Raw genomic sequence first — 26,283 nt, 5'->3', positions numbered from 1 at the left:
ATGTCCCCGCCGCCGGCGGAGGCGGTGCCCGAAGCGGTGCTGGAGCGGTGGCGGCAGTACAGCGAGAGCGAGCGGCACTGGGCTGCGCGCCGCCGCTTCATCCTCCGCCACCTGCACAGTTATCCCGGCGCCGCCATCGACCGGCTGCTGGCGCTGTCCGTCCTGTGGAGCAACCACGTCTTCCTGGGCTGCAGGTGAGTGGGGCGTTGCTGAGCTGAGGGGTGAGGAGCCGAGGGGAGGGGGCCGCCCGAGGTGAGGCCGTGGGGAGCTGGAGTGGGAGGGGGACCCCGAGGGCTTGGGGAGCTCTGAGAGGTGGGCTGGGGGGGGGTCTGCATGGGGGTGCGATCCTCGGGTGGGATCCCTGCTGAAGGGCGGCGTGCCGGGGCAGCAGGAGGGAGAGCGAGGTGCTGCAAGGTGAGCGTGCGCTTTGGGAGCGGTTCTTGATGTTCTTCTCCCGAGAGCTTTTAAAGCACGCGGTATCGCGTTCTGTGAGTTAGCTGTGCAGGAAGTGTCCCTTTAAGCGTAAATCAGCCTTTGCGCTCCATTCAGAACTCGCAGTTTGTGTTCTCTGCGAGAACGGCCCGGTGAATGGAAAAGTTTTCCAACCTCCGTCTGATCGCTGCTGCCAGCACTGGGACTTGTAGGGCGGGGAGGAGCCTCGGGCACACCCTGACTGATCTGCCTGGTGCTCGGACGTTTTTTCAATGGGACGTGATGCTCTAAAGGCAGGAGCGGCTGCCAAATAACTAACTGCAGTAATCTGTGCTGCGGCCAAAAGGGACTTGTAAACCCTGAGTGGCACGTGGCTTTGCTTTTGTTGGCATTGCTGTCCCAAAGTCTTAAGGGAATATCCTGCATTATCTGTATAGATCCAAGTCAGCTTCTTCAGGTGTAGGCTTGCGTGTTTTCCTCTTTCTTTCGGATCCAAGTACTGAACTGTTATGCTCCGTGAGCATCAAAATTGAGCTTCATTTTGAAGTGGAATTCTAAAGCGTGGATTAGTGTTTCAAAATCAAGGCTGTTGTTCTAGTTTCTCTGGACCGTGTATAAGCTTTTATGCTATCTCAGTAGAGGTGATGGTGCTTTTGGGAATTGCAGTGTTGTAGTATGGATATAAGATGCTGATCATAAGAGCTGTGTGGCGATATCTCCAATCCTAAAAGTGATGTGAGTTATGTCTGTAAGTGCCTGTAGTTTCCCTGATGAACATCTTCAGCAGCACCTCTGAGAGAAGACACAAGCAGCAGATTGAGGCGTGATGTGCAGGGCTCATATTGGTGAGGCTATTTCCCCAAAGCTTGTGTTGTGCTCCAGCATGAGCACGGTGCTGGAGAGCAGTGGGGAGCTTCACACAGAGAAGCTTCCCTGGGAAGGGAAGGGATGTATGGCTCAGCCGCTCTTCGTCTTCCCTTCTGTACCCTTCACCATATTTGTAGCCCTAAAAGTTCCTTTGATGAAACCCACCAGAGTGTTGATTTGGAAGACTGCCTGCAGAACATCCAGAGGCTTAGAGAACATGACATGTGAGGAAGGAGTTAAATAGCAGGGTGTAATTAGTTCAGAGGTTGCTGAGGGAAGATGTGTGTTTCAGATATGTTAAAGGTAGCTGTAAAATGAGGAGGAAATAGTACAGCCTGCTCCACAGCTGCTGGAATCAGAAGAGGTAACAAACTTCAGTTGTAACGAGTGGAGATGTGGGGTCCTCTGCCTTCACAAGCAGCCTCCACGAGGTGAAGTTTCAAAGACCAGGTTAGACAAGCTGATAGCAGGACAGGTTGGCCTTCCTCCAGGCCATACCCCAAACGAGACCATCTGTTGTGAGGAGTGACACTCCCAAAATGCCGTTTGGAAGCCTGCTAGAAGAGGGCAGCACATTTGATGCCGCTGTCCGAGGCAACGTGCTTTTCCCTCTGCAAGATGCAGACAGCCAGCCGGGCTCCCATCCCTGCTGTAGGTGAGGGCTGCCACCACTGCACCGCTCCTCCCATCTGTCCCAGCATTTCTTCCCGCGCTCAGGGGAGTGGCACAGAGCTGGGTGTCAGTGGGTGAAGCAAACACTGTGCTGCTGTGTGCAGATCTCTCAGGATTGCACATGGGTCTCGTTTCTGCCTGGTTCTCAGGAGCAGGAAGGCCATTTCCCGAGTGAACAGTGAACAGATTAACAGAGCCTTTGGAACAGGAGTGTTTAAAAGCTAATTTAGGTTACTGTTTCACTGGCTGCTGTCTTGAAGATGAGCACTTCACTGCACACGTGCAAGATTGCCTTTTCTCCTTTCTGAATCACAGTGCAGAGCTGTCAGAATATCGTTCTGCGCTGTATTTCTAAGTTTTCCTTGCCTTTTTAAGAAAAACTTGCCTTTTTATCATTCAGCTTTGGACTTGCAAATGATTTGAAAACGTGTCAGGTCCCAGGAGCGATGGAAAGCTTAGATGGTCAGGGCTGTACAGCCGAGTCGGATGGGGTCCTGCCCACATGCTTGCAGCCACCTCACCTTCTCCATGGCTCAGGGATTTAAAACCCTCATGCACAACTGCCAAGCTAAAAAGGAGTGTGGCTTTTTTTAGAGAGCAGTCAATAAAGGCAGAGAGCGTCCTTGTCATCTGGTGTCCGTGACTTCACTGCTGGTGACATGTGCCTGTGCCTGCTCTCTTGCTCTTCTGTTGGACCACGTTCTGCATCTCAAACATAAATGACCTGGTTTTATTCTGTGCTTTGTGCGAGGCTGAGTTGTCTGCCTGGGGCGGGCCTGAAGTACTGGAATCCTAGCTGACACAGAGACTGTAGGAGTGATTTAGGCTTGGAACAGGTGCGGGGGGGTTGGTGGTGGGGCCAGGTGCCCCTTGTGGGAGCACTCCTGACAAGGTTTGTTTTTGGATCCACACAGGTATGGCTCGCAGGTCATGGAAAAGGTTCTCAAGATGGCAGAGGGCATCGACATCGGGGAGATGCAGACGTTTGAACTGGTCCCCAGCAAGAAGCTGAAGAGACAGCGGTCCCCACCTGACAGTGAGTGCATTGGTTGTGTGTCATGGGGGTCTGGCCCTGCTGCTGGGTGCAGGCTGGGCTGCAGGGAGCCTGGCAATTGCAGGGTAACGTGGCAGGCTGGGGAGCAGCGGCCACAGTGAGCACTGCAGGACTTCAACTCTTCTCTTCCTGTACCATGTCATCAGGCGTATGTAATTCAGGCAAAGTTCTTTTTTTGCTTAAGTAAACTATAATTGTTGTTTGAAATTGCTATGTAATAGATTTTTGCTAATTACAATGTTAAGGAATTGGACCTGCATTAAATACCACCGTATGTCTGTCCTTCTTTGATGTAGTGAAGTGATGTTCTGAGCTGAGAAGCAGTTATTGTACTGGTTTTCAGATAGGACCTGCCTGGAGCATGGATGTTGGGTGTTTTCCTTTTATTTCCTACTTGGCCTGGAGGAGTCGCACGTAGCTCAGCAGACCCTTGTTCTCAGGGATAGGGGTTCAGCTGCAGCTGTTCCAGAAGAGGAAATGCAGTGGGCAAAGTGGGCTGGCTGTGTGGCAGCTTCCTCCTCTGGCTCTACTCCACTCCAGTTGTCAGAACACTTCTCAGGAGGGAGGGCACAGGGAGCCACTTGTGCCTGGTTGTGGATGTAGCAGCAGGCCTCTGCTCTGTGGGGCAGTGTTGGTTAATAGTGTGGCTTCTTAAAATGCAGGTGCTTGGACGTACAGGACTCCTCCCTGGACCTGGATGCAATCCCTAGCTCTGCCAGAGTTTCTTCTCTTTCTTTGATAATCCAGTCATCTTTCTGGGCTTCCCTGCCCCATCTGCAAAATGAAGAAAAATCTGCTTTATCCCTGCTGTGTATTTCTTTTAGGCAGCAGCTCTGTGGGAAGGGTTCCTTCCCTGTTGTGTGCCACACACAACAAAGAGCTCTTGTGCTGGGAAGAGCCTTTAGATGTTGCTGCAGTGCAGTCATCAAAATACCACGTTGAGCAAGAAATGTAAACTTTGCCATAATTCATCAAAACAGCGACGACTGAAGGATTTAATGCTCATAAGAGCTTTGCCACGTGATTTGAGTGTCTGCATAGGAAGGACTCTTTTTCAACTGCAGTGAACTAGTTCATGATAAATATGCTGATAGTGTGATGACTGGACAGATGTTACCAGACCTGTATTACAGCTGCACGCATTGGCATTGGATCAGGTTCATTCCAAGGTGCTGAGGTGGCCCTTTGCTCCCCTGGTGGAGTTGCATGCATGTGCCACTTCAGTGCAGAGGGAGGGGGCTACACCGTACAGTCTTAAAATCTCTGAATCTTAGAATTGTTTGATTTGAAAGGGACCCTTAGAGCTCATTTAGTCCAACTCCTCCACAGTGAACAGGGACATCTGCAGCTAGATCAGGTTGCTCAGAGCCCAGTCCAGCCTCATCTTGAATGTTTCCAAGCATGGGGCATCTACCACATCTCTGGGCAGCCTTTGCCAGTGCCTCACCACTCTTAAAAAAACCCAACTTCTTCCTACATCCATCTCCCCTGTTTTAGTTCGAAACCATTTTCCCTTGTACTTTTACAACTGACTGCTCAAGAGTCTGTCCCCTTCTTCTTTCAGCCCCTCTAGATACTAACAGGCCGCTCTCAGCTCTCCCCTCAGCCTTCCCTTCTCCATGCTGCTCAGCCCCAGCTCTCAGCCTGTCCTCCTAGGGAGCTGTTCCATCCCTTGGATCGTTTCTGTGGCCCTCCTCTGGTCATCTCCCTCTCTTCCACATGCCTTAACATAGTTACCAGGAGTTTTAGGATCTTCCCTAACACAGAGGTGAGGCTGACAGGTCGGTAGCTCCCTTGATTATCTTTTCTGCCCTTCTTAAAAGTGGGTGCTATGCTGCCTTTTTTCCAGTCACCAGGGACTTCAGCTGATGACACGTCTTCTCAGATACCATCGAAAGCAACTTGGCAACTATGTCAGTCAGTTCCCTCAGGACTCTGGGATGCATCTCATTGGAACCCACAGACTCGTGGGTGTTCTGCTCCTGAGGTGGCAGAAGTCTTCACAGTAGAGATCTTGTGTAGCTATCTTTTAGACGTAGCATCTTTGCTTATCAGCTCTTTGTCATTTTCTGCAGGAGCTCTGTATATCAGGATATTGTTCCCCATCTGCATTTCTTCTGGTTAATATATGGGGTCTGCCATTAATGTGGACTCACTTCAGAAATGAGTGGATGGGTTCAGTGGGCAGTGCTGTGGGGCAGAGTGAGCGAGTCAGACCTAAAATCCTTGTAACTGAAGATGTAGTGATTTTTGAATGCTAGATGAGAAGCTGGAGGTAGCACAAAGTGACCTGCACAAGGACAAACGCTCTGTTCTGATCAATTGCAGACATTCAGAAGGAACCATTTTGGTTTGCGTCTCAGAGGTAATTCTGTGCACGAATTCTGCATGCTCTTTCTGGAGATGACTCTGAAAGCATTTCTCTCTGTCACTGCATGTATTTATTGGTGATCTTGTAATTTTCTTCCACCCTTTAGGTCCAGAGCGGAAAGAGGTTCCTGAGCCTCCCCAGAAGGTCCCTAGGTTCCGTGTGCGGCCACGTTTTGAACCTATCCACTTCGTAGCCAGTGCTGAGAAGGATGGCAAGAAGGAAGATTCTCTGGACAGCCAAACACAGGAAATGCACCAAGAAGCAAATTCAGACGGTGTGACACGGCCAGCTGAAAACTGTATAGATTCTCATTTTGAGAATGCCCAGCGAGTGGATCCCCACATCTCCAACTCAGCTGGGTTTGGCTTTGCGAGCCAAGCAGCGACTCCCAGTAAGGCTGTGAACAGTACGGACGTTGCCACCAGTGGCACATTGCAGGTTTCTGTTCCTCCCTCAGCTGTCCAGTCTGTATCAGAGACTTTCCCTCCATCTGCTATAGTGCTGAAGCAGAGTTTTATTGAGAAACTGTCAGCAGCTGTTTGGAAAAATCTTGCTAACCCAGACACAAACATTGGGACCGATAAAATTAACTATACGTATCTCTTGACACGTTCAATTCAGGCATGCAAGACAAATCCTGAATATATTTATGTTCCTCTGAAAGAAATTGCCCCCGCCGACCTCCCAAAGAGTAAGAAGCTCCTAACAGATGGCTTTGCTTGTGAAGTACGATGTCAGAATGTCTACTTGACCACTGGTTACGCCGGCAGCAAAAATGGATCCAGGGATCGAGCCACAGAACTGGCAGTCAAGTTGCTGCAGAAGTCTGTAGAAGTTCGGGTTGTGCAGCGGAAGTTCAGGCACACCTACCACGAAGACCTGGTGGTGTGCCAGGCAGGTGTGAGTAGCCCAGATTTCCCTCCTGCTCTCAAACCTCACGAGGAGTTTGTAGTAGCCAACAGGGACTGTGTCCCAGCACAGCCCGGCGCTGAACCCGCCAAAGCTTCCCCTAACGCCAGCAAGCACTGGACGAGCTTTGTCCTCACTGAGAATGCCAGCGACGCAATAGGAATACTTAACAATTCTGCCTCGTACAACAAAATGTGTGTTGAATATAAATATGACTACATGCCCAACCGCATGTGGCGTTGCCGAGTGTTTCTACAAGATCACTGCTTAGCTGAGGGATACGGCACTAAGAAGACCAGCAAGCATGCTGCAGCTGACGAAGCGCTGAAGATTTTGCAGAAGACGCAGTCGAATCTAACAGCCATCAAAATGACCCAGGTTCAGAAAGTGGGCCGCTCATCGCAAGGCTCTGGGAGGAAGAAGGACCTGAAGGACCTCGTGGTTTATGAGAACTCCGATAACCCGGTGTGCACGCTGAACGACACGGCTCAGTTCAACAAGATGACGGTCGAGTACGTCTTCGAAAGGATGACGGGCATGCGATGGAAGTGCAAGGTGCTGCTCGAAAATGAATTCATCGCAGAAGCAGTCGGAGTGAAGAAATCTGTCAAGCATGAGGCAGCAGAGGAAGCTGTGAAAATCCTCAAAAAGACTCAGCCAACTGTTGTTAACAATCTGAAAAAAGGCACCATTGAAGACGTCATCTCCAGAAATGAGATCCGGGGGCGATCGGCAGAGGATGCTTTGAAACAGAAAATCAAAGAAGATAACATTGGGAATCAAATCTTAAGAAAGATGGGCTGGAAGGGTGGTGGCCTCGGGAAGGATGGCGAAGGAATTAGAGAACCTATTTCAGTGAAGGAGCAGTTTAAAAGGGAAGGGCTGGGGCTGGATGTGGAGAGGGTAAATAAAATCGCTAAAAGAGACATTGAGCAGATCATTCGAAACTATGCCCACTCAGACAGTCACGTCGACTTGACATTCTCTACAGAACTGACCAACGATGAACGGAAGCAGATACATCAGATCGCCCAAAAATATGGTCTCAAAAGTAAATCTCATGGCCAGGGCCATGACAGGTACTTGGTGGTAAGCAGAAAGCGGCGCAAGGAGGATCTGTTGGACCAGCTGAAGCAAGAAGGCCACGTTGGGCATTATGAGCTTATCATGCCTCAAGCAAATTGAGGTTCACTGCCCGATTTTACTGGTGAAAATTACAAAAGACATTTCTAGATACCTGGTTGAAGAAAAAGATGCTGCATTTCTTGTTGCGTGATACGTTAACGTTAAAATCTTTTACTTTGCTCATATGATTTCTAAAATGTTGCTAGACAATTAGGACTGGCCAAGTTCTATTTGAGCACATTAGCACAACCCAACAGCCATCAGTAGTGCTGTTACTGTATGTCTTTGATATTACTTGTTCCTTCACATTTTAATAGTTTTGTAATAGCAAAAACACATGTCCAACCAGAAAGAATTGGACGCCATTTAAAATTATACTTCCCTTACTCTCCATAACCTTTTTGACGGAGAAAGGAAAAAATGCCTTGTTTTAAAAAGGATAAAAAGCAAAGGAAATGCAGTTTGGAGGAATAAATCTGTATGTAAAGTTGGTATTGATGACAATAAATAAAAATACAGCTTTATTTCTGGAAAAAAAAACCAACAAACAAGTTTGTCAGCTTTTGTGTAAAAAGAAACGTGTGAAAACTGCATTTATTCTTAAGAAAGGTGTATGGAGCAAGATGTCTGTGCTGTGTACGTATGTGGAGAAATGTCCTTACCCACTGTAACAGTACGGCTTTATTCGTAGGCTTTTACCTTGAGCCCCCCATACTGACAGTCACTGAATGCACCTTACTCACCAGTGTACAGGACTTAGGTAATTCCAGTGGATTTTAGCCTTGGAGCACTGCCTGACGTGTGTAAATACCACAGAGGAGTGTGAGATACAAAAACTGGAGGTAACCACGGAGCCCACGTGTCAGATGCTAGTGTAGCTTGTGGGGAATGTTACATAACTTATTTTTTTACTTTGAATATACACTCTTTAACCCAAGCAAAGTTAAATCTGTGCCTAATTATTTCTCTGCTCTGTTAATGTACCTCTGCTTGTGCTATGTCAAGGGCAACTCGCAAGCAAATGTTTGCATTGCTCGGAAGTGCTGTCAAGTGTGGCATCTTGTTGAATTGCTCCTGGAGTCTGGAGTGCTGCTCTGCTGCTCCTGCCTGGGAGGCAGGCTGTGCTGCTGCGTGGGCCGTGCCTCCAGCAGGGCCACGAAATGGAGCTGTGCGAGCCTTGGGGGAGCACCACATCGTGCCTGGAAAGCAGGGAGGTCAGGCAGAGACCCTGGAAGAGCTGAGTGGGAGATCTGTCCAGAGATGCTGTTCTTCTGTCACCAGTGGGGCCTGCTCATTCTCTGTGTGAGGACAGCTGGTGAAAGCACTCCTACTGGGATAATTATTTCCCGTTCTCCTGTTGGCTTATGCCTCAGCTATTGCTTTTGTTCATCTGCTTCCCATATTATCTCTTCATTTCTTTATGTTGTGTTTTCATTTCTTACACTGTTCTTTTTTAATACTGGGTGACTGAGCCTCGCTGATGGAGCAGAAGATCCTAGAGATGTGCATTTGGAGAAACTTTCAGCCAAAAAAAGGAGGAGGTTCTCCTGGAGGACTTCACTTACAGGTAAGACTCGCTTGGGACAGAGAGCATCTCTTCCTGTCTTTAACTGGGTGGCTTCAGCTTGGGCACCTGAAATAAAAACATGCTGCTGCTGCTGCCTTTGAAGGACAGTGGCAGAAAACTCTGAAAGGGTTTTTCTTTATTCGTGCATTGTGCATTCTACTTGTGAATTCTGCTCCCAGGGATGGTGGGTTATAGCAGATGGCAGTGTAGGAGTCTGGAACAAGCCTGCTACTTCCGAGTATTCCTGCAGGCAGGAGTGCAGCTCCCCCTCCTAGCTGGGTTCTGCAGCAGGTCCTTCGAGCTTGGTGCCACCGGGAAAAGTAGCAAGAGCCCCAGGGCAGTGTTGGGCTGAGAAATCTTTCTGCTGAACAGCACGGAGGGGGTGCTGGATGTGGCACCACCACAGCAGTAGTTAGCAGCAGTGAGTCTGTACAAGGCGATGCTGTTTGCCATGCTGGGTAGCATCCCTGCCTCGTGGCTGTAAATCTGTACCGGGTTGGGTACCTCTGTTGCTTCCTGGTTGAATTAGTGGGAGTATTTTTGGTGACCGTTAGAGCTGAAGAATTGCTCTCTGCTCCATCACCTGTGTTTATGTGGCTTGTAAGCTCCCTGGAACCAGCTCTGTATGGTTTGAAATTTAGTGGATGAAGGACTTGCATAGGAAAGCGGTGAAGGTGAGTTTTTTTCATTTCTGGCTGCCTTAGGGCTGATGCCAGCCTTTGTTTTTGAGTGAGTAGCAAGAGATACAAAAATGGAGTGGGGCAGGTGATGCTATGATATGAGACGAACATGAGCCGTTCAGAAAGGTGTCTGCTGTAAAGGCAGAAATAGTTACACAGGCACAGGGAAATGGCCAAGGTACCTCATATACCATCTGGTTGGCTTCAGTCTTCCCAGGCGTTGGGAAGTTTGTTGGGTGTTTGCTCTGCGCCAGCCCTAAGCTTGGTCTGTGTAACTCGATGGTTGTTGCTCGACTGGCTCTTGATTTGGGCAAGTTTTGCACAACAGATGCTTAAGAATCAAGATTACTTGCGCCAGATATACTGTCCATACACTCCAAAGGGCCTGTCAGCTCTGAGCCCTGTGCATGAAATGTAATGACCCCTATCTACCTCTTGCAGTTGGCTTTTTGACATTGCAAAGTAGCAATTACAAGGGTTCAGCTCAGACAGCCCTTTAGGAAAGCTAGCAAGTGTGACTAAGCACAGCTGCAGTGGTGAAAGGCTGCCCTGCGTAAGGCAGAAGGCCTGCCCAGTGCGTGCAGCGCTGTCACACACATGGGCTAATGCCTTTTTTTTTTTTTAAGAACCTATCAGGCTGTCTTAATCGTGCAGCCAAGGAGCAGTACCTGCTTTTGTTAGATGCCAGTAATTTTCATCACGTGCTCCCCTTCAAAAGTATGACTCTCATGTCAGTTAGTTACTGAGCCTTGTCAGCTACTGTTACTAACATGCTATTGCAGGCTTTTTTGCAACAGCTTACTCCTAGGAGTGCTGTCCTGAGCTTCCTGCAGGCACCTGTTTTTCCATCTCCTTGCAAGCTGATCCAGGCCTGTTCTTCCTCCATCTGAAGGGCTCACGTTGTACCTCTGCACTGTGAGCATACAGCTCAGCCCAAGCACAGCTCCTGCCCCAAGCATTTGGAAGCATGCCCCAGCTTTGGTGGTAGATGTTTCCACACAGCCTGAGATGCCTCCTGCTGCCTCAGAATAACCACAGTTACACACCTCTTGCCTATTTATACAATAAGCATTAAGGTTACACTTTATTTACAAGTTTTGAAAAATGTACAGTTTCTTACATGGGTTACTTGTGCAAAGTTATACTTCTTAACTAACAGACCAATGTGCACACAAAAGACACTGGAACATTGGACAACACAATTGTAGGTTTCATCCCACACTGCTGCTTTAGGAACTGTATCCAAATGTACAAACTTAGCCGTACAAAAAAGTGAGTCTGGACTTAACAACTGTTTTCTCAGAGTTGAAAAAATACTTTGATAAAATTGAAGAGAAACTAACTCAAGCATGCAGCAGTAGCTCACATAAACCACAGTAAACTACAAAGATTGGGAACTGCAGAGACTGAAGTGCCTACCCCATACTTTATTCAAACTTTCCTCGAGGCAAAGCTGGATACCCAATAACTTATCTTTCTCAGGTAAAGATAAGGGGAGGGAAGAAGACACTAAAAGGAGAATAATTCCACCTCTGGAACGCTTCAGGTTTTACCCCTTCCTTAATACAGAAGGGCTGTAACTCAAGAGTACCGCAGCTCTATCTGCTGTTGTCCAGTAACACCTCAGTAACAGGACTACAGGACGTCAGTGGAGCAGTCTCCATGGGCATGTCCATTAACACACTACTTTACTTTAAAAAAAAAAAACAAAGAGGTTTTATTTCTCACCCCAAGTAAAGATCAAAGTACCACACCTGAAGTGATTTATGTATATCTGTACATAAATCTCCCCTGTGAAGTGTAGAAGTGACTGGCGTTCTTACAAACTAGTTAAGAGCTGGGAAACCAATGCAAATGAAGAAAAAAACATCTTCACTCAGTACTTACAAATGCAGTGGGGTCTAAACCAATAGTAAACGACCAGCCTGGACAGATCAGCACTTTAGTAATATCAGTTAAAAAATGTGTATGTATATAAACATCCCTTTTGTCAAGCTACACATAAGCATCACTGTGTATAACACAATTACAATTAAAAGCTTAGTGTACACTACAGAAATGCACAATACTGCCCTAAGACTGGAGAGGGACCACAGAAAATGAATTCAGCGTCAGTAATTCTTTTGCAAGTAACCCAAGTACAGTACATTTGACTTCAAAGTGGGTGCTTTATTATGTCCAAGGAGAAGAAGCTTCAGCAAGGGAGGGTGGCAACGGCACAACAGCTATTCTGCTTTCAAAGTAAATGCAGCGATGCTAGGATGAAGATGACTCAGACACTTCATATACTTTCCTCATCACCAGAGTGTTCATTTGCATCATCCTGGGTCAACAATCACGCCAACTCTGTTCTACTATTGCAGAAACCCGTTTTTCATATTCCCGCTTGTTCTCTTGGTATAGTTGAGCTGCCTGGCTGTTTGCTGGACTGTTGGGATTTGGCTCATCCAACAGAGACTGCACAAAAAGAAAAAAGCTGCTCAGACACGTGGACGTACACCGCTCCTGCAATGTATTCCCTAAACTACCCGTGTTAGTAAGGGGGCAGAAGTTCATCCAGATAAGGGCAGGGCGCCCTGCGCTGCCCCAGCTGTAAGTTACTGCAAGCTTTTGGCCATGCAATCCAGAGCTGGCACCTCCAGCAACCTCTGTGCAGCTCTAAGGCTGGTTAATTTACACACAGTAAGTATTCACACTTAAAAATATATCAACATTTAGCTCCTTTACTGGCTCTGAGGAGCCAACAGTGCTTTTCCTGAGTTGTTTTTATTTTTATTTTTTTTTAAAAAGAAAGCATCCTAATTTCATTCTGCCTTTTCATGCAGAGATCTTTTTTACCTGTATGGATGTTAAGATGGAAGAGACATCGTAAGTAGGACTCCAACGATTCTGAAGAATATCCAGACATATACTACCATCTGCATAGACTAGAAAAGGTTCAAGAAGAATGGCTTAAAACAAATTGTACAGCTGCTCAGTTTTCCCTAGTATTGTCTGATCCTGAAAACCCATACACTGACAAACAGGACAGAAGCCAGAACTGTGTGGCAGACTGAACTCCCACAGACAGGCCTGCGTGTAGGAGATGAAGCTTGTCACTGGCAGCTGCCTCAAGCATTCAAGCTCAAACCCTGCTTATTCTTCAATGCCAAGCTTCTCTGTGACACTGCAGCCACCGCTATGGAAAGATGAAACCACCGAGAGATTGAAGGCAAAAATGTTAAGCTTTCCACATGTGATCCAAATAGGGAACACTAAAAAAAGACCTGTTTACATACAAGGTTTCCCCAGAATATATCTACAGCACCAATGCCTAGTCTCATGACAGCTGTACAAAACCTTCCCTCAGTGCGCTGAGCCCACGCAGGCTTACTTGCTATGTGTATGCAGCTTACTTAGCTATCTATACCTGATAAGGTGCAGGTGTGCATGAAGCTAGTATTCCTCTGAGAAAAGGAACCAAGGGAAGGGACTGATTCAGTGATTTACTGGCTGTAGTTGGAAACCAGTACTGCATTTCAAGGTATAGCATTCATACAGGCCCCCAGTTGTATGAAAAAAAAAGACAACTGCAATCACAAGTGTAATTATGTATATGTATGTATAGAGAACAGCAAATAACTTGAAAAGTTCAAGTTCTCTCTTCTGTCTCATGTATCAGCAGACAGCTGAAAGAGGAGCCTTGCAAAACAGTGCTGCACCACCTGCAGGCTAGGAAGCATCTTCTACTCATCTCAAGACTGAGCACAGCTCACACAGTCACCTACACAGAAGCACACTGGAACTGTGCTTATTAGATAGTGGAAACTCTTATAATAAAAGCCTACTTCTACAGCACTTACAGAAAGCTAAATTAAATGTACTGTGTGAATACTTACCATTTGGATGAAACATTTTAGAGACAAATCTAACAGTAGGCGGCTTATTTGGATATTCTTCTGTGAATTCTATTGTAAGTTTGAATGTTCCTGGAGTTGAAAGAGAAATACATTAGCTTTATTTGGAACAGATTTACATGAGATGACCAAGAAGCATTCCTATATAGTCATAAACTGATAGAACTGTGCTTGTAAATCCATTGCTGGGCACGGAATGCAGACTGCTGAGTCCTACCCTGGTACTTCTCTCTGCTATGGCAGTCCCTCCTGCCAATGCTAAAAGGTGCTTAGATTCAAAGGATTATTTTTTTTTAATCAGGTAATGAGATCACAGTGTTAAGCAAGCAGTACTGCAAGCAGCATTCTTACTAGACATTCTAAACAACAATCTGGCCATTGACTTCAGGTTAGCTCCCCTTCTGCTGGGAACGGCTGCTGAAGTCCCAGCCCAACCAGTCTTAGCAGTGCACTAACCTGACTGATTTTAGCCCTTCTCTCCAGGCTGTGGCAATCTGACAATCAGCAGTCTGACACATAAGCAGCCCAAACATGGGTGTGAAGGACTGAGCACTGCTAGTGACCTCTTCACTCTGCCACCATAGTGCAGATGCTGGGATATGAAGTGCCTATGCAGCCCAGGAACACCCGAAGCACCTTTGTACAAACACAGCTCTCCTGTAGGAGGAGCACACCAGACCCTACACTAACAGCCACGGCAAGCTGCTCAGCAGGTGAACCACCTGGCTTTGAAGAGGTGGTCTGACACCATCAGGGACAGCGTCCCTGCCCCCACTCAGTGCCCAAAAGAGAATTCAGGGGCTCAGACACAAAGCTCATCCTCGCTTCCTGCTGGGACTTTCCTGGCACTAACTATGGCTGTTCCCTCATTTGTCTGGCAAGCATACCAACAGCTGGTAGCCAAAGAACAGATTTTTGACCCCTTTTTACAGATCAGTACGGAACTGCAGGAATTACTGGGGATTCCTTCTCTGCAAGGCTGTAAACTATAACAAAGGTCATTGCTCTGATGTTCCAGTTTGCACACGAAGTCAGTACGGATGTCTGACAGCTTTCCGTGCAGCTCAAAGTGGAACAGTTTCTGTGCAGTGGGAAGCCTCAGCTGCCTAAAAACAAGTTTTTGCCTGTTGGCTATTTTTATTAGCAGCTCAAAAACGTAAGAGCACAGAGCCAACAGCATGCCATCCTACTGGAAAGCAAAAGGAACAATAAGAACATTAAAGTTTTTCCAAACAAGAGAAGTCTGTGCATTAAGATCACTCAATGAAGTGGAAGCCTGCAATGAGGCTACTGAGTTTTACTCTTGCTAATCCAGGGGCACAGAGACAGATTTGAGACCAGCCTGAAAAACAGGCTAGAAAGTCTGTAACAAACCGCCAGCTGCAGACATCCCCCAGACCTCCCTTCCGCACAAGGCACAACCCTGGTGATGGGAGAGCTTTAGAACCAACCAAACACGGGAGGAACTCCCAAGTACTGTTTCCCAGCTCTGGTTTGCAGTACCCTCTTCAGGAAGTACTGAAGCAGGCGCTACTGTGGAAGACTGACCAAGCAAGCAGTAGGGTACAAATCAAGCTCAAACCTTCAAATAATGAAGTTCAGTAAATTTACTCAAGAAAAGGAACGCTATTTTAGAACACCCACTGAAGCAAAAGGAGACAGATAAGATGGCCAAAGAACAAATCAAGGGCAGTATGGGCTTAGAATCCATTTAAAACAACTACAAATGGGGAAGCCACCCGTCTCACTGGGGACAGGACAGCATTACTTTGAGTGCCAACCCGAGTGCGTGGCGGGGCAGCCTCCAGCTGCAGTATCTCCCGACTCAAGTCAGGATCCCAAGCAGCAATGGCTCTTTGAAAGAAGTCCTGCAGCATGCTCACTGCTGATCTCTGTTAGCAGACAGTTCCAAGGACTCGGTGAACTGCAGCCCGGGGTCACTCACACAAATAGGACGGGTGTGACAACAACACACTGCTGGGACGAGTCCTTCATTGTCCACAGCATCACCAACCTGACAGCTTTCAACTCGCGATCCTTCCAACCTGTTCTTGACAGCCAAGTTTACAACAAAGGTTTTTGTATTCGCTGTCATCCTACAAATGCTGGGATCATCCTGCTCCCTGAACATTCCCACGTCTGTTCTGCGCTTACCTCGTCCATCTGTTTCTCCTGCCTCAGCTCAGAGGAGCCTCCTCCAAGCCCCGTGCCTGGCCCCGCAGTGCCCACAGCCCTGCCAAGCCTCCACATCAGCACCCATAACGCAGTGACAGCCCTGCCTCCCCCACCTGAGGATACTGACCCCGTATTCCTTTGGTAATGGACAAGCCATACTGAGGGCAAATGCATTGCCTTCTCTGTTCAAGCTGCCTGCACGATGACAGGAAGACAGGATACTGCAGCAGCTGTTACTTAACTCTCCTCACGCCAGGAATCCTGCGCTAACCACAGCATCAAAATTCAGCTTCAGAGAAACGGGTCTGTAGAGCTTGGGGGAGCTTGGGTTTCCATCACAGGGGCAACATGACCAGTTCACATGCCACAAGCACAACAGATTCTAAGAAATATGGTAAAGGCAAAATAAACATCCTTGAGGTCCTGCTGCAGACATCTGCAACTCAATGCTTTCAAAGCAGGAAATGGAAGTTTTGCTGCTGATCTAAATTAGCAGTTGCTCACAGGCCAAGTCATCCTTCAGTTGAGAAGACACCTCGAATGTCTGGAGGTGGAAGGAAGGGAGGGTTGTTATCAGCATTTTGAACAGCACGTAAACATGCATTTGAGCTTAGGGCTTTCAGTTCAGGCAAAGCTATGAAACCTCAGAAGCTGAGACTGAAAAAGGGACTCACCAGAACAAGGATGAAGAACAGCAGTTCCCACCATGCTGAAATTATTAAAGCTACAACAACTGACATTTTTCACAGCCTACTTTCACAACCTGAAGTCTTACAGCACTACCCAGGAGGGACAGAGACTAGAAACAACAATACAGAGGTGCACCAGTGTACCTTGGATCCACAAGAGCACGAACAAAACAAGCCCCAATAACAGCTCCACACTATAAATAAAAGTCTTCTTAATTTTAACTACATTGAGCTCAACTGCATCTGAACTGTGCTACCACCTGTCCTCTCACCGAAGGGAGACAGCAGAGCAGGCACCAGCAGTGCCATATCTCTGGGCTCCACCCAGCATTTGTTATCTAGCACAACATAAAGTACGTCCCAGAGAAGCAGTGACAAACATGATCTGCTTTCCTGAGAGTGCACTGTGAAAAACACTGCTAAGAAAACAGCAGTTCATCACCCACCAAGATTGTAAGATCAGCCAAAGCAACAGGACAGCAGTAGCATAGGCAAGTGGACTTCAGGCTGCTGCAAGAACAAGGTGCCACAAGTTTTCAAGATAAAGGCACAATGCTACCCGAGCACAGACAAAAATCAAACCAGCACAGATCTCTAAAGCAGCCTTCAACCTTCTGCAACTAGGTGGAAATATATGGGAAAACAACCATTATGCTACCTGTTAAACTCATGTTGTACTGGAAGAGACTGACCACAGCAACAACCGGTGCTTTACCACACTGCAGGGAGAGCCTCTCTGCCAGACAGCAGATTGCTGGGAGAAGCAGAACAACAGGAGGCCAGGCAGCAGAAGCAACCCTCAGTGAAGTTTAAGGGAACCCTCAACCCTAAGCTTTCCTGTCTATTGCACAGAGGTTGGCCTAAATAACCTTTAAAGGTCTCTTCCAGCTCAAACAATTCTATAAGAAAGATAACAGAATGCATTTGGTCTACCAGCTTTATGTACAGTGTTATGGAACACGGAAGCTCCAAACACTAGTGCTCTGAAAAGCTCCTCCAGCAGGATTCTTAACTAATCAATTAGAAGTATTAACTGTAGATTTTGGAGTTTTAAGCCTGAAATACTTAAAATATATTAAATCCTCACAGAAAACATCTGGATTTTCAGATGCTCACCCAATGATAAACAAGCAGCTAGTCAAGAACGATGTAAGAGTTGAGAAGTTTTGATTATATTTTTGGCATGAGTCACAGAGATCTAGGATTAATTACAGACTGCACCCAAAGTGTCTTAAAAAATGTATCCTTGATTTCATTCGGACAGCATTTCACATCTAACAAGGTCTCACAGTGATGCTGAAGTGTTCACAACATCAGTAAGGCTGTAAGACGCATCGAGGCCAAACTGAAGCTGCCTAGAGAAGGCCTGGGTCAGAGTCTGTGGAGGCAGCTATAGAAACTAAAAGCTGCTTTCAACCTTTAACCCTGGGTACCACCGACTGCAGCTGAACAGAACAGATGCCAACACAGAATTCCATTCGCACGGGACTTACGGGCAAAGCACCGAAACGTCAGAAGGAACGTATCTCAAATGATGGCACTATGGCAGCAGCCATACACCGGGCTTTGGGCCGTGCTGCACGTATTGCTGTCCCCTCCCGAACACACCCCGGGGCACTGGGCCGTGCTGGACTCCCTCAAACCTCGCTCTCCCCCCCCCCGGCTCCCGTCCTGCTGCCGTGACGCCCAGCCTCCACCCCGCAGCCACACTCACCGTCCTCGAACGGGGTTCCCTCGGGCCTGCGGGGGAAAGAAGCAGAGCACAGCGTTACGGCGGCGCCCGGCCGGCCCCGCGCCCGCCCCCCGCCGCTCGGCACTCACCCGAAGATGACGGCATTCCACACCATGATGTTGTTCTCGGAGGGAGCCCCGCTCACCCCGGCCGGGGGATCCTCCTGCAGCCTGCGGGCACAGCAGTGCGGGCTCAGCGCGGCGCCCCCCCGACCCGCCCCTGCGCATTCGGCGTAGCCCGGGAGGAGAGCCGGACGCCGCTGCGCAAACGGCGTAACCCGCCGCGGGCGGCGCGGCCCGGCGCTACGCAATCGGCGGAGCGCGCCCTGCCCCGCCGCCATGTTGTGCGGCCCCCTCCGCGCCCGGCGGCCCGAGCCCCGCACCCTCTCGCCCCCCCGCTGCCCCTCCGCCGGCGGCCTCGGTACCTCTTGAAGTCTCGCATGAGGCGCCTACGGGCCGGAGTGGACATGGCGAGTCGGGGTTACGAATCACTCATACACCGCCGGAGGGAGGACGGGGCGCCCGGGAACGGCGGCGATCTCCGACCGAGGCGGCGGCGATAGCGAACGGGAGCGGCCGCGGCCTCTACCTCTGAGGCGGGGGCGGGGCGAGACCCCGGGCCGCACCGATCCCTGCGCCTGCTGCCGGGCGATCCCGGCACGTACCAACAGCCGCGGGAGGGGGGGGGAGGCGGAGCCGGATACCGCCGTGCTGCCGGCCCGGCCGCTCCCACCGCGGGAGGAGGGCGGGGGGCGGGGCCCGAGGCGCCGGGCCGTACCAACAGCAGCGGCGGGCGGGGGGGGCGGCAGAGCCCGTGACGTCACGGGGAAGATGGAACCGCCTTCCCCAGCGGCGGCGCTGGTGGGCCGGGCCGTGAGGCGGGAACGCGGGCGGGCCCGGCGGGGGCGCTTCGGGGCGGGGCTGTGCGCCCGATCTGCGTGAGAACGGCGGCTCTGGGGGAAACGGCCTGCGCTGCGTGTGTGTAACGGAGCTCAAGAGCAAACAGCTTCTGTCTCTGCCGGTGGGGGTGTTAGGTGCGGCCCATCTTCCTCAGCTTCACCCTCACGCTTCATTTACGGACGGGCTAAGGAGAGCCCGGCCTGCCCGTGCCGCCGTTCCCGTTCCCCTCTCCCTCCGCACTGTGGACAGTCCCGCCCACTCGGGCCACAGCTCAGAGCTGCCGGAAATCGTGCCGGATCTACCGGAAGTCGTGCCGGATCTACCGGAGGTCTCGCGTAGACTGCGCCTGCGCGCTGGCCTCAGAACTCCCCGTCCCCCGCCGTCGCCATGCCGAAGGTGGTATCGCGCTCCGTCGTCTGCTCCGACACCCGCGACCGCGAGGAGTACGACGATGGCGAGAAACCGCTGCACGTCTACTACTGCTTGTGCGGGCAGATGGTGCTGGTGCTGGGTGAGCGGGGCGGCCGGGGGCGGCGGGCGGGGCCGGGGGAGGTGCGCGGGGCGGTGCCGCTATCCTGGCGGTCTCCTGCCCGCAGACTGCCAGCTGGAGAAGCTGCCCATGCGGCCGCGGGACCGCGCCCGGGTGATCGACGCCGCCAAGCACGCGCACAAGTTCTGCAACGCCGAGGAGGAGGAGACCGTCTTCCTGCGCAGGTTGGCGCGGAGCGGCCGGGCACGGGGGGACCCGCCGGGGTGGCTCGGCGTGGCCGTGACGTCTCCTGTCTCTCCCGCAGGCCCGAAGGCATAGAGCGGCAGTTCAGGAAGAAGTGTGGCAAGTGAGTGAGTGGTTTCCGTTGGCAACTGTTAGCTGGTCTGCTGACTACAAGAGCCTAGAACCCGGGGTTGCTCATGGCAGGATGGGCTTTTATTTCCAGGTGTGGATTACTGCTTTTCTACCAGCACCAACAGAAGAATGCTCCGGTGACTTTCATTGTCGATGGTGCTGTGGTCAAGTTTGGACAGGGCTTTGGGAAAACCAACATATATACTCAGAAGCAAGAACCTCCCAAAAAGGTAATCTGCTCTAGAAGTGAAAGGGCTGTCTCCCCTTTTCAACATGCTGTAAGTGAAATCACATATTAAGGAAGAAAGAAGAATGAAATGGACCTGCGAACCGTAACTCAGTTCTGGGTCTTCTCCCTCTTTGCCTTAAGTTTAGCACTGCAGAGGTTGCCGCATCTGGAAGTCCCAGCACAAAGAAAGCAAAAGAAATTTGGAAATCTGGACTTTGCCTTATTTTGAAGCTTAGTCACCTGAAAGCCTCCATTTGTGAATAGGTCAGATCAGTAATAGGTGTGGCGGTTCTCAAAATCTGGCTTGAAGTGTCAGTGAGTTTGATTCTGATAATCACATCGCTAATTCCAGAAACTGTTGAGGGTATTTCTTTGCCATCAGCTGAGTTCAGGTGATCTTAGTGACTTGCATGAGAAACCTTAAAAGTCTTGGAGGAGGAAATAACCCATAATCTCAAGACTTTTCCCAAGTTTTAACAAAATGCTTTGCTTCTTATCTAGGTGATGATGACCAAACGGACCAAAGACATGGGCAAGTTCAGCTCTGTTACTGTTTCCACAATCGATGAAGAAGAAGAGGAGATCGAAGCAGTGAGTTTTGTCTGCCCCTGGTGGCAGTCGTGCCAATGCTCAGAGCTGACATCTCACTGTTTGGATGAGGTGTTGATGTTCAGGGTTTGCTATTGCAAAGCGATGCTGTTTGTGTTTCAGAGGGAGATTGCAGATTCCTATGCACAGAATGCAAAAGTGATTGAGAAACAGCTGGAACGCAAAGGAATGAGCAAAAGAAGGCTACAGGAGTTGGTGAGTGGTTTGTTTTTAGTGATGAACACAAGGCCATCAGAACTCTTAACTTTGCATACAGGAGCTATTTGCTCTGAATGTAGAGAAGTCCTGGTAAGGTCATGGGTAACGAGCAGCTTTGGGAAGACTTCTTTTTTCTTTACAGGATGAATAGAGATGTTCCAGATTTATTGAATGTAAAATTGTACAGTTACCTACAGAACTAACTGAAGAGCAGACAGCAGAGCTTTTGCAGGGAGATTTGCACAGCCTGTCGTTCAGGGAACACAGACTGGGGGGACCATGCTGAGGCTCAGCCAGTCGGAGCATCTCTAATGCTGTGCTGCCAAGCATGCTGGACAGAGCAGGTCCTTACCTTGAGGTGTCAGGGCAGGCCAACAGCTACCAGCACAAAAGTGTCCTGAAGAATTAGCAGCAAGAACATCACAGCTGATCTTACCTGCTGTGGCAGGAGAGTAGTAGATGGAGGGGAGAAAAGTGTGCAGCTTCCATCTCAGGATGGGGGCCTACAGGACAGCTGGGGAGGGACTTTTTATAAGGGTAGGTTGCAGCAGGGCAAGGGAAAGTGGTTTTAAACTGGAAGAGTGTAGATTTAGACTAGATATTAGGAAGAAGTTCTTTACTATGAGAGTAGTGAGACACTGGAACAAGTTGCCCAGAGGCTGTGGATGCCCCATCCCTGGAAGCATTCAAGGCCAGGCTGAATGGGGCTGTGAGCAGCCTGCTGTCGTGGGAGGTGTCCCTGCACATAGCAGGGGGTTGGAACGAGATGATCTTAAAGGTTCCTTCAAAGCCAAACCAGTCTGTGATTCTATGAAATGGTCACCTGTGCAGTTAGACTTGGACATCTTATGACTTTAAAGGCAGTCCCCTTGTACTGTAGGGGAGGAGGGAGTCAGTAAAGAACTGAGTTACTCTTGTTTCTGGTGTGAGAAGCTTGCGATGTTAGAATAAGAAAGACACAACTCACTGGAGCACTGAAAGGAAATGTTCTGAGATATCATGTCATAATTTTCTTAGGCTGAGTTGGAAGCCAAGAAAGCCAAGATGAAAGGAACACTGATTGATAACCAGTTCAAATGAAGCACTCCACATCTGCTGTGTCTTTGGAGACAAATGAAGCGACCAGAAACTATGCAGGTCTGCCAGCAAAGACAGCATTCAACAAGCTTGGAAGATGACTCTCTCTCTGGTGTAGTTGGTACTCTGCTATGAATTTCAGTACTTGGAACAGCATTAGAAACCTTGTGGAAACTGAATCTCTACACAATGGCAAGCTGTTGCAGCCAGAAAATCTTTGCTGGGTGCCTTTGTGAGTTCAGTGCACTTTTAAGTACTTGTCTTCTCATTTTGATGGTTTTGAAATGTGTAAGAAACCCATAAATGTATTAGACAGGTCAACTGTATAGCAAAATCATTACAAAAGTGAGCTTTGTTCACTGGGATAATTTAAAATGCATCCAAAACGTGCAGCATTCTTAGAGGCATGCCGTTTCAGGGCAGGCTGGAATGGCTCAGGAGGTTTGGGGCTACGAGCAGCAGGCAGGCTGTTGCAGGTAACCAGTACATGCTTGGCCATGGCTCCAATTCTTAGCCACTGTTGAACACTGGAAAACTGCAGCTGTATGGAATTACACTGATGGCTACGGGAACATGAAATCCAGCCCTGTTTTATACTGCTGAAAACAAAACCTGCCAGAGTATTACACCTCCCAGGAGTATAAATGTGTTGCTGGAAAGTACTGATGTGACTGCTGATCATTTAAAGCAGAGTTCACTTGCATCTCTGAATTCACCAGCTGTTGGAATTGTAGAACATGAAGAAAACTGTTTTCAATACATTGACACTTAGAGACTTGGACAAAGACAATGTTAAGAATCGCTGCATGAACTAACTTGTTTGGGAAACAGGTTTTTTTTAATCTTATGTGATGTAATAACAGTGGTCCCTAGCCTGTCCCACTGTTACTTGGGATTAAATGCCATTTGGTGGATCTGAACTAAAATACTTTTTTTCCTGGGGTGTTCTTACTCTCCTGCATATGACAACATGGCAGCTAAGCAATATACAAAATGCTTCATTTCACACAGTTCTTACGAAAGATTCTTTATAATCAGTATAGGTTTTCCATCTGACTTGATAACCTTAAATGGGAAAACTTGGGTCTGCTTAGATTAAGGATGCATACCTCTTTCCTTGGGAAGATAGGATGGGGAGGTGAGAAAGAGCTGCTGCAGAGCAGGCAGCCTGGATGGGGGATGTCTGGGTCAGCTCTGGAAGGCAGGGGCCTGCGTGCTGATTTAATGCCAGGTGGGGTAAGCACATATTCAAGTTAACTTGAGCAGTGCTGACCTTATTCAGTGCTGATCTTCAGCTAATCCAAAGTCTAATTCTAGAGCAATCATAAGGCAGTGGATGTGTAATAATTGGGAAGGGGATGAGAGGGTGCAGCCTTACCCAGAACATTGGAGCTGCCCAAGCCCTAAAGAAAGTGAAGCTGGTCTCCCTCGGCCAAGGAAATGTTTTTCCAGGACCCAGAGAAAGGGCAGAAGAAAGATTTCGTTCTTATATGAAGTGCTGCTGAATTCATCTGCCTGTTCTCTTGGAACTAGGTTTACTTTATGGCTAGCACCTGTATTTTAATGTCTTTATAAATCCAATTTTTTTTTCCAAGTAGGAGCCAGAGATGGACGCTAGCTTTGAAATTTGAAAATCAGTGTTGAACAGTGTGAAGTCTTCTGGGATGCAAACTTCACTGTCTGCAGTTGTCATAAACGATGAGGTGTGGCTCTGCTTCGAGACAGTCCAAGAACAAAAGCCCACTGCAGACCAGTGTTATTTGTGCACCTTCCTGCAGAATCACAGGAGCTGACTGCTCGAGTGCGTTGTTGGCTTGGGTACCAACTGTTAACCCTGGGTTCTCCCTAGACCTATAGCTGGGGTGTGAGTTGGTTAGGGTTGGGAGTGGAGAACTGCCAGTGGAAGTGGGGCTGCCAAAGCCAGGTAAGCAGCAGGGAAAAAAACAGAAAAGAAAAGAAGAAAAGCCACCCTCTCCTAAGAACCTGTTAAATACAGTGGTTTTAAGTCTTGGGCTATGAGTCAGCCAACAGTTCAGTAAAGTTCAGATTTGGGGTTAAGGCCAGGAGTGACAAAACACAGGACTTCAGCCAAAGTGTGTACAGGATCTGCTGGCGGGGCTGGGAAAGTCTGCAATTTGATGAGGCACAAATAAAACCTGGTGACCAGCGGCTCAGCGCAGGTTGTCCAGAGTAGCTATTAACGCTGTCATCGAGTTCTCCAGCTGCAAATCTCAAGCCTTAAAGGCAGTGTTAGCAGCACAACAAAAGTACTCTTTCTTTCTCACTTTTAAAATACCAGGCCATGCACATCAGGTGTTTGTTGCCTTTTTGTAATGACAGCTGTGCCTCCCTCAGGACTCTCACAGACTCAAAAAGAGAACTGAGCATTCTGCCAACCTCACCGACTCTTAGATATTTTTAATGCAGTAGTTACACAACGTGTGGCTGGAACATCTACAGAACAGACTGACACGGTACGTTATTAAACATGCATTTCTGAACAAGTCTAACTCCATCTAGGTCACAACGATTTAAATCAAGCTGAAGTTGCATTTCTAGAGCTAAATGAGCTAAAAGATGTTATCTGACAACAGCAACAGGAAGCAGGGGCTCCTACTTCAAGTCCTCAATTCAGAACAAAAAGCACCTTAGCAGACTAAATAGCTATTCTGTACAGTTTCTTACACCCAAGCAGTAAGCAGCAGTGTTGACATCAGACAAAGGATGGATTTTGTGCTCCTGTGAAAGCTAGCCTTAGTTTTTATGTCTGTGTAAATATAGGTAGGTAACAGTGGTTTGTTTTGGTGGTGGTTGTTATTGTTTAGCTGAGCTTTTCTGTAAGAACTTGTCTGGATGTGGAGGTACTGCAAGGCAGCATGTGAATTAAAAATGGAGGGGCAAATCTGTTCCAAAAGTAATGTAAATCTGTTCCAAAAGTAATGTCACACGTGGCCAATTTCAACACTGATGTGTTTCATGGGTTTGTCTAGTCCAATTTCCCAGAGCCTTAGGAGCAACATGGTCTGAGTTGCCGTGTTGGAACAGTTCTGCGTGGAGTAATGCTGCCTTATTCCTTATGATGTGTGAAATAAAACCCCACAGTTTGCAAGCACTGAGCAGAGGCAGTCACCAGAATTGCTGGTGTTAATTGCAGCTGTACCCGGGAGCCGGGTCCCCTGCCACCACCCTGCATGCTGGGGTGCCAGGCAGCACTCCAGCTTGCTGGCATTTTAAAACTGCACGTTGCTGGGTTTGAGCAGCAGCAGTGCCCACTGTGGGCATGCAGGGGTGGTGCACGCCAAGTGGGTGCTAAACATGGGCAGTGCCCTTCAGCATCCCCCACAGGAGGTAAAAGAGTAACTGGGGAGCCCAGCAAGCTGCAGTGAGTGCTGTTCAGCCCAGAGGCAGCCCCAGGGGCAGCTATGGGGCTGGGTACCACACAAAGCTCAGCCTCAGAGCCTGAAGGAGGCAAATTGTTCTGGAGCTATTAAAATTTGCCTTGGGCTGTGTGGCAGCCAGTACACAGACAGCTTGCTATGACTCCCTGGACTGTTGCAATGGATATTTATAAATGCACACTACCTTTTTGGGGTGACAAGGCGAGTGGCTGTGTAACAGTGCTGGCAGATCAGCCCAAGCCCAGCTACATTCAGCTCCTGACATTGTTATCTGAGACCCATTGGGCTGCACTGGCAACCTCCAGCCCACTTGTGGCAGCCATCCCATTACTGAGGCCAGCCCTGCCACTATGTCACCAGGGCCTGGCCGCTGCTGTGCATACCAAACCTGATTTGCTCATCATCTCTGCCCACAGCACACTTTGGGTGGATGCCGCAGTATCGATCTTCTCTGTGTGACCTAAAGCCACCTCTTCCCCTGCTCCTGTGACCCTTCTCCCTGCCCAGGACAAGCCACACGCCGAGCTGCTGCCAGCCCTCTGCACCATGCAGCACCTGCCAGCTGCTAGCAAATATTTACCACCAGCCTGTGGGCAGCCTGCCTGTGTCAACAGCTCATCAGTCAGGATTTACAGCTGCCAGCAGGGGCTGAGAGGAAAGCAGCCTTGCAGGAGCTCAGCCACCACGAGCCACCAGCAAAGGGGAAGCAGAACAGTATTTCTCACAGGAAAACATTGCTTATAAAGAAGATCCCTGCAAGAACAAGGATCTTGGCCCTCCTGTGACGTGCTGCCATGGGCAGCAGAAGCAGGGCCTGGCTTCCAGCCCACCTGCTGCCACCAGGAAAGGAAATGTTCCAA

The 26,283-nt window shown here is 48.9% G+C and overlaps 3 protein-coding genes across 5 annotated transcripts; 2 read left to right on the top strand and 1 right to left on the bottom strand.

Annotated features, from left to right (window-relative positions):
• Nucleotides 1-7,490, top strand: NKRF (NFKB repressing factor; the record flags this gene model as incomplete). Its single annotated transcript, XM_079541979.1, has 3 exons — nt 1-194; nt 2,886-3,007; nt 5,503-7,490. 3 exons carry the CDS (start codon nt 1-3, stop codon nt 7,488-7,490), a joined length of 2,304 nt encoding a protein of 767 aa, XP_079398105.1.
• A 4,500-nt stretch (nt 7,491-11,990) lies between these two features.
• Nucleotides 11,991-18,637, bottom strand: UBE2A (ubiquitin conjugating enzyme E2 A; the record flags this gene model as incomplete). Of its 2 annotated transcripts, XM_079541730.1 has the most annotated exons (6): nt 11,991-12,134; nt 12,516-12,604; nt 13,556-13,645; nt 18,152-18,177; nt 18,259-18,339; nt 18,594-18,637. In XM_079541730.1, the coding sequence occupies 6 exons, from the start codon at nt 18,635-18,637 to the stop codon at nt 12,006-12,008; spliced, it is 459 nt and encodes a 152-aa protein (XP_079397856.1). In that variant the 3' UTR covers nt 11,991-12,005. The 2 variants fall into 2 exon arrangements, with proteins under 2 accessions (XP_079397856.1, XP_079397857.1); XM_079541731.1 differs by lacking the exon at nt 13,556-13,645.
• An 818-nt stretch (nt 18,638-19,455) lies between these two features.
• STEEP1 (STING1 ER exit protein 1) lies at nt 19,456-22,028 on the top strand (the record flags this gene model as incomplete). Of its 2 annotated transcripts, XM_079541725.1 has the most annotated exons (7): nt 19,456-19,579; nt 19,665-19,782; nt 19,863-19,904; nt 20,004-20,142; nt 20,643-20,732; nt 20,853-20,945; nt 21,966-22,028. In XM_079541725.1, the coding sequence occupies 7 exons, from the start codon at nt 19,456-19,458 to the stop codon at nt 22,026-22,028; spliced, it is 669 nt and encodes a 222-aa protein (XP_079397851.1). The 2 variants fall into 2 exon arrangements, with proteins under 2 accessions (XP_079397851.1, XP_079397852.1); XM_079541726.1 differs by lacking the exon at nt 19,863-19,904.
• Nucleotides 22,029-26,283: the final 4,255 nt, after the last annotated feature.

Source organism: Tetrao urogallus (genome assembly GCF_951394365.1).
Source record: "Tetrao urogallus genome assembly, chromosome: 13".
Classification (NCBI taxonomy): Eukaryota; Metazoa; Chordata; class Aves; order Galliformes; family Phasianidae; genus Tetrao; species Tetrao urogallus.
Note: the sequence above shows the minus strand (reverse complement) of the source record. Positions and strands in the feature narration are given on the sequence as shown.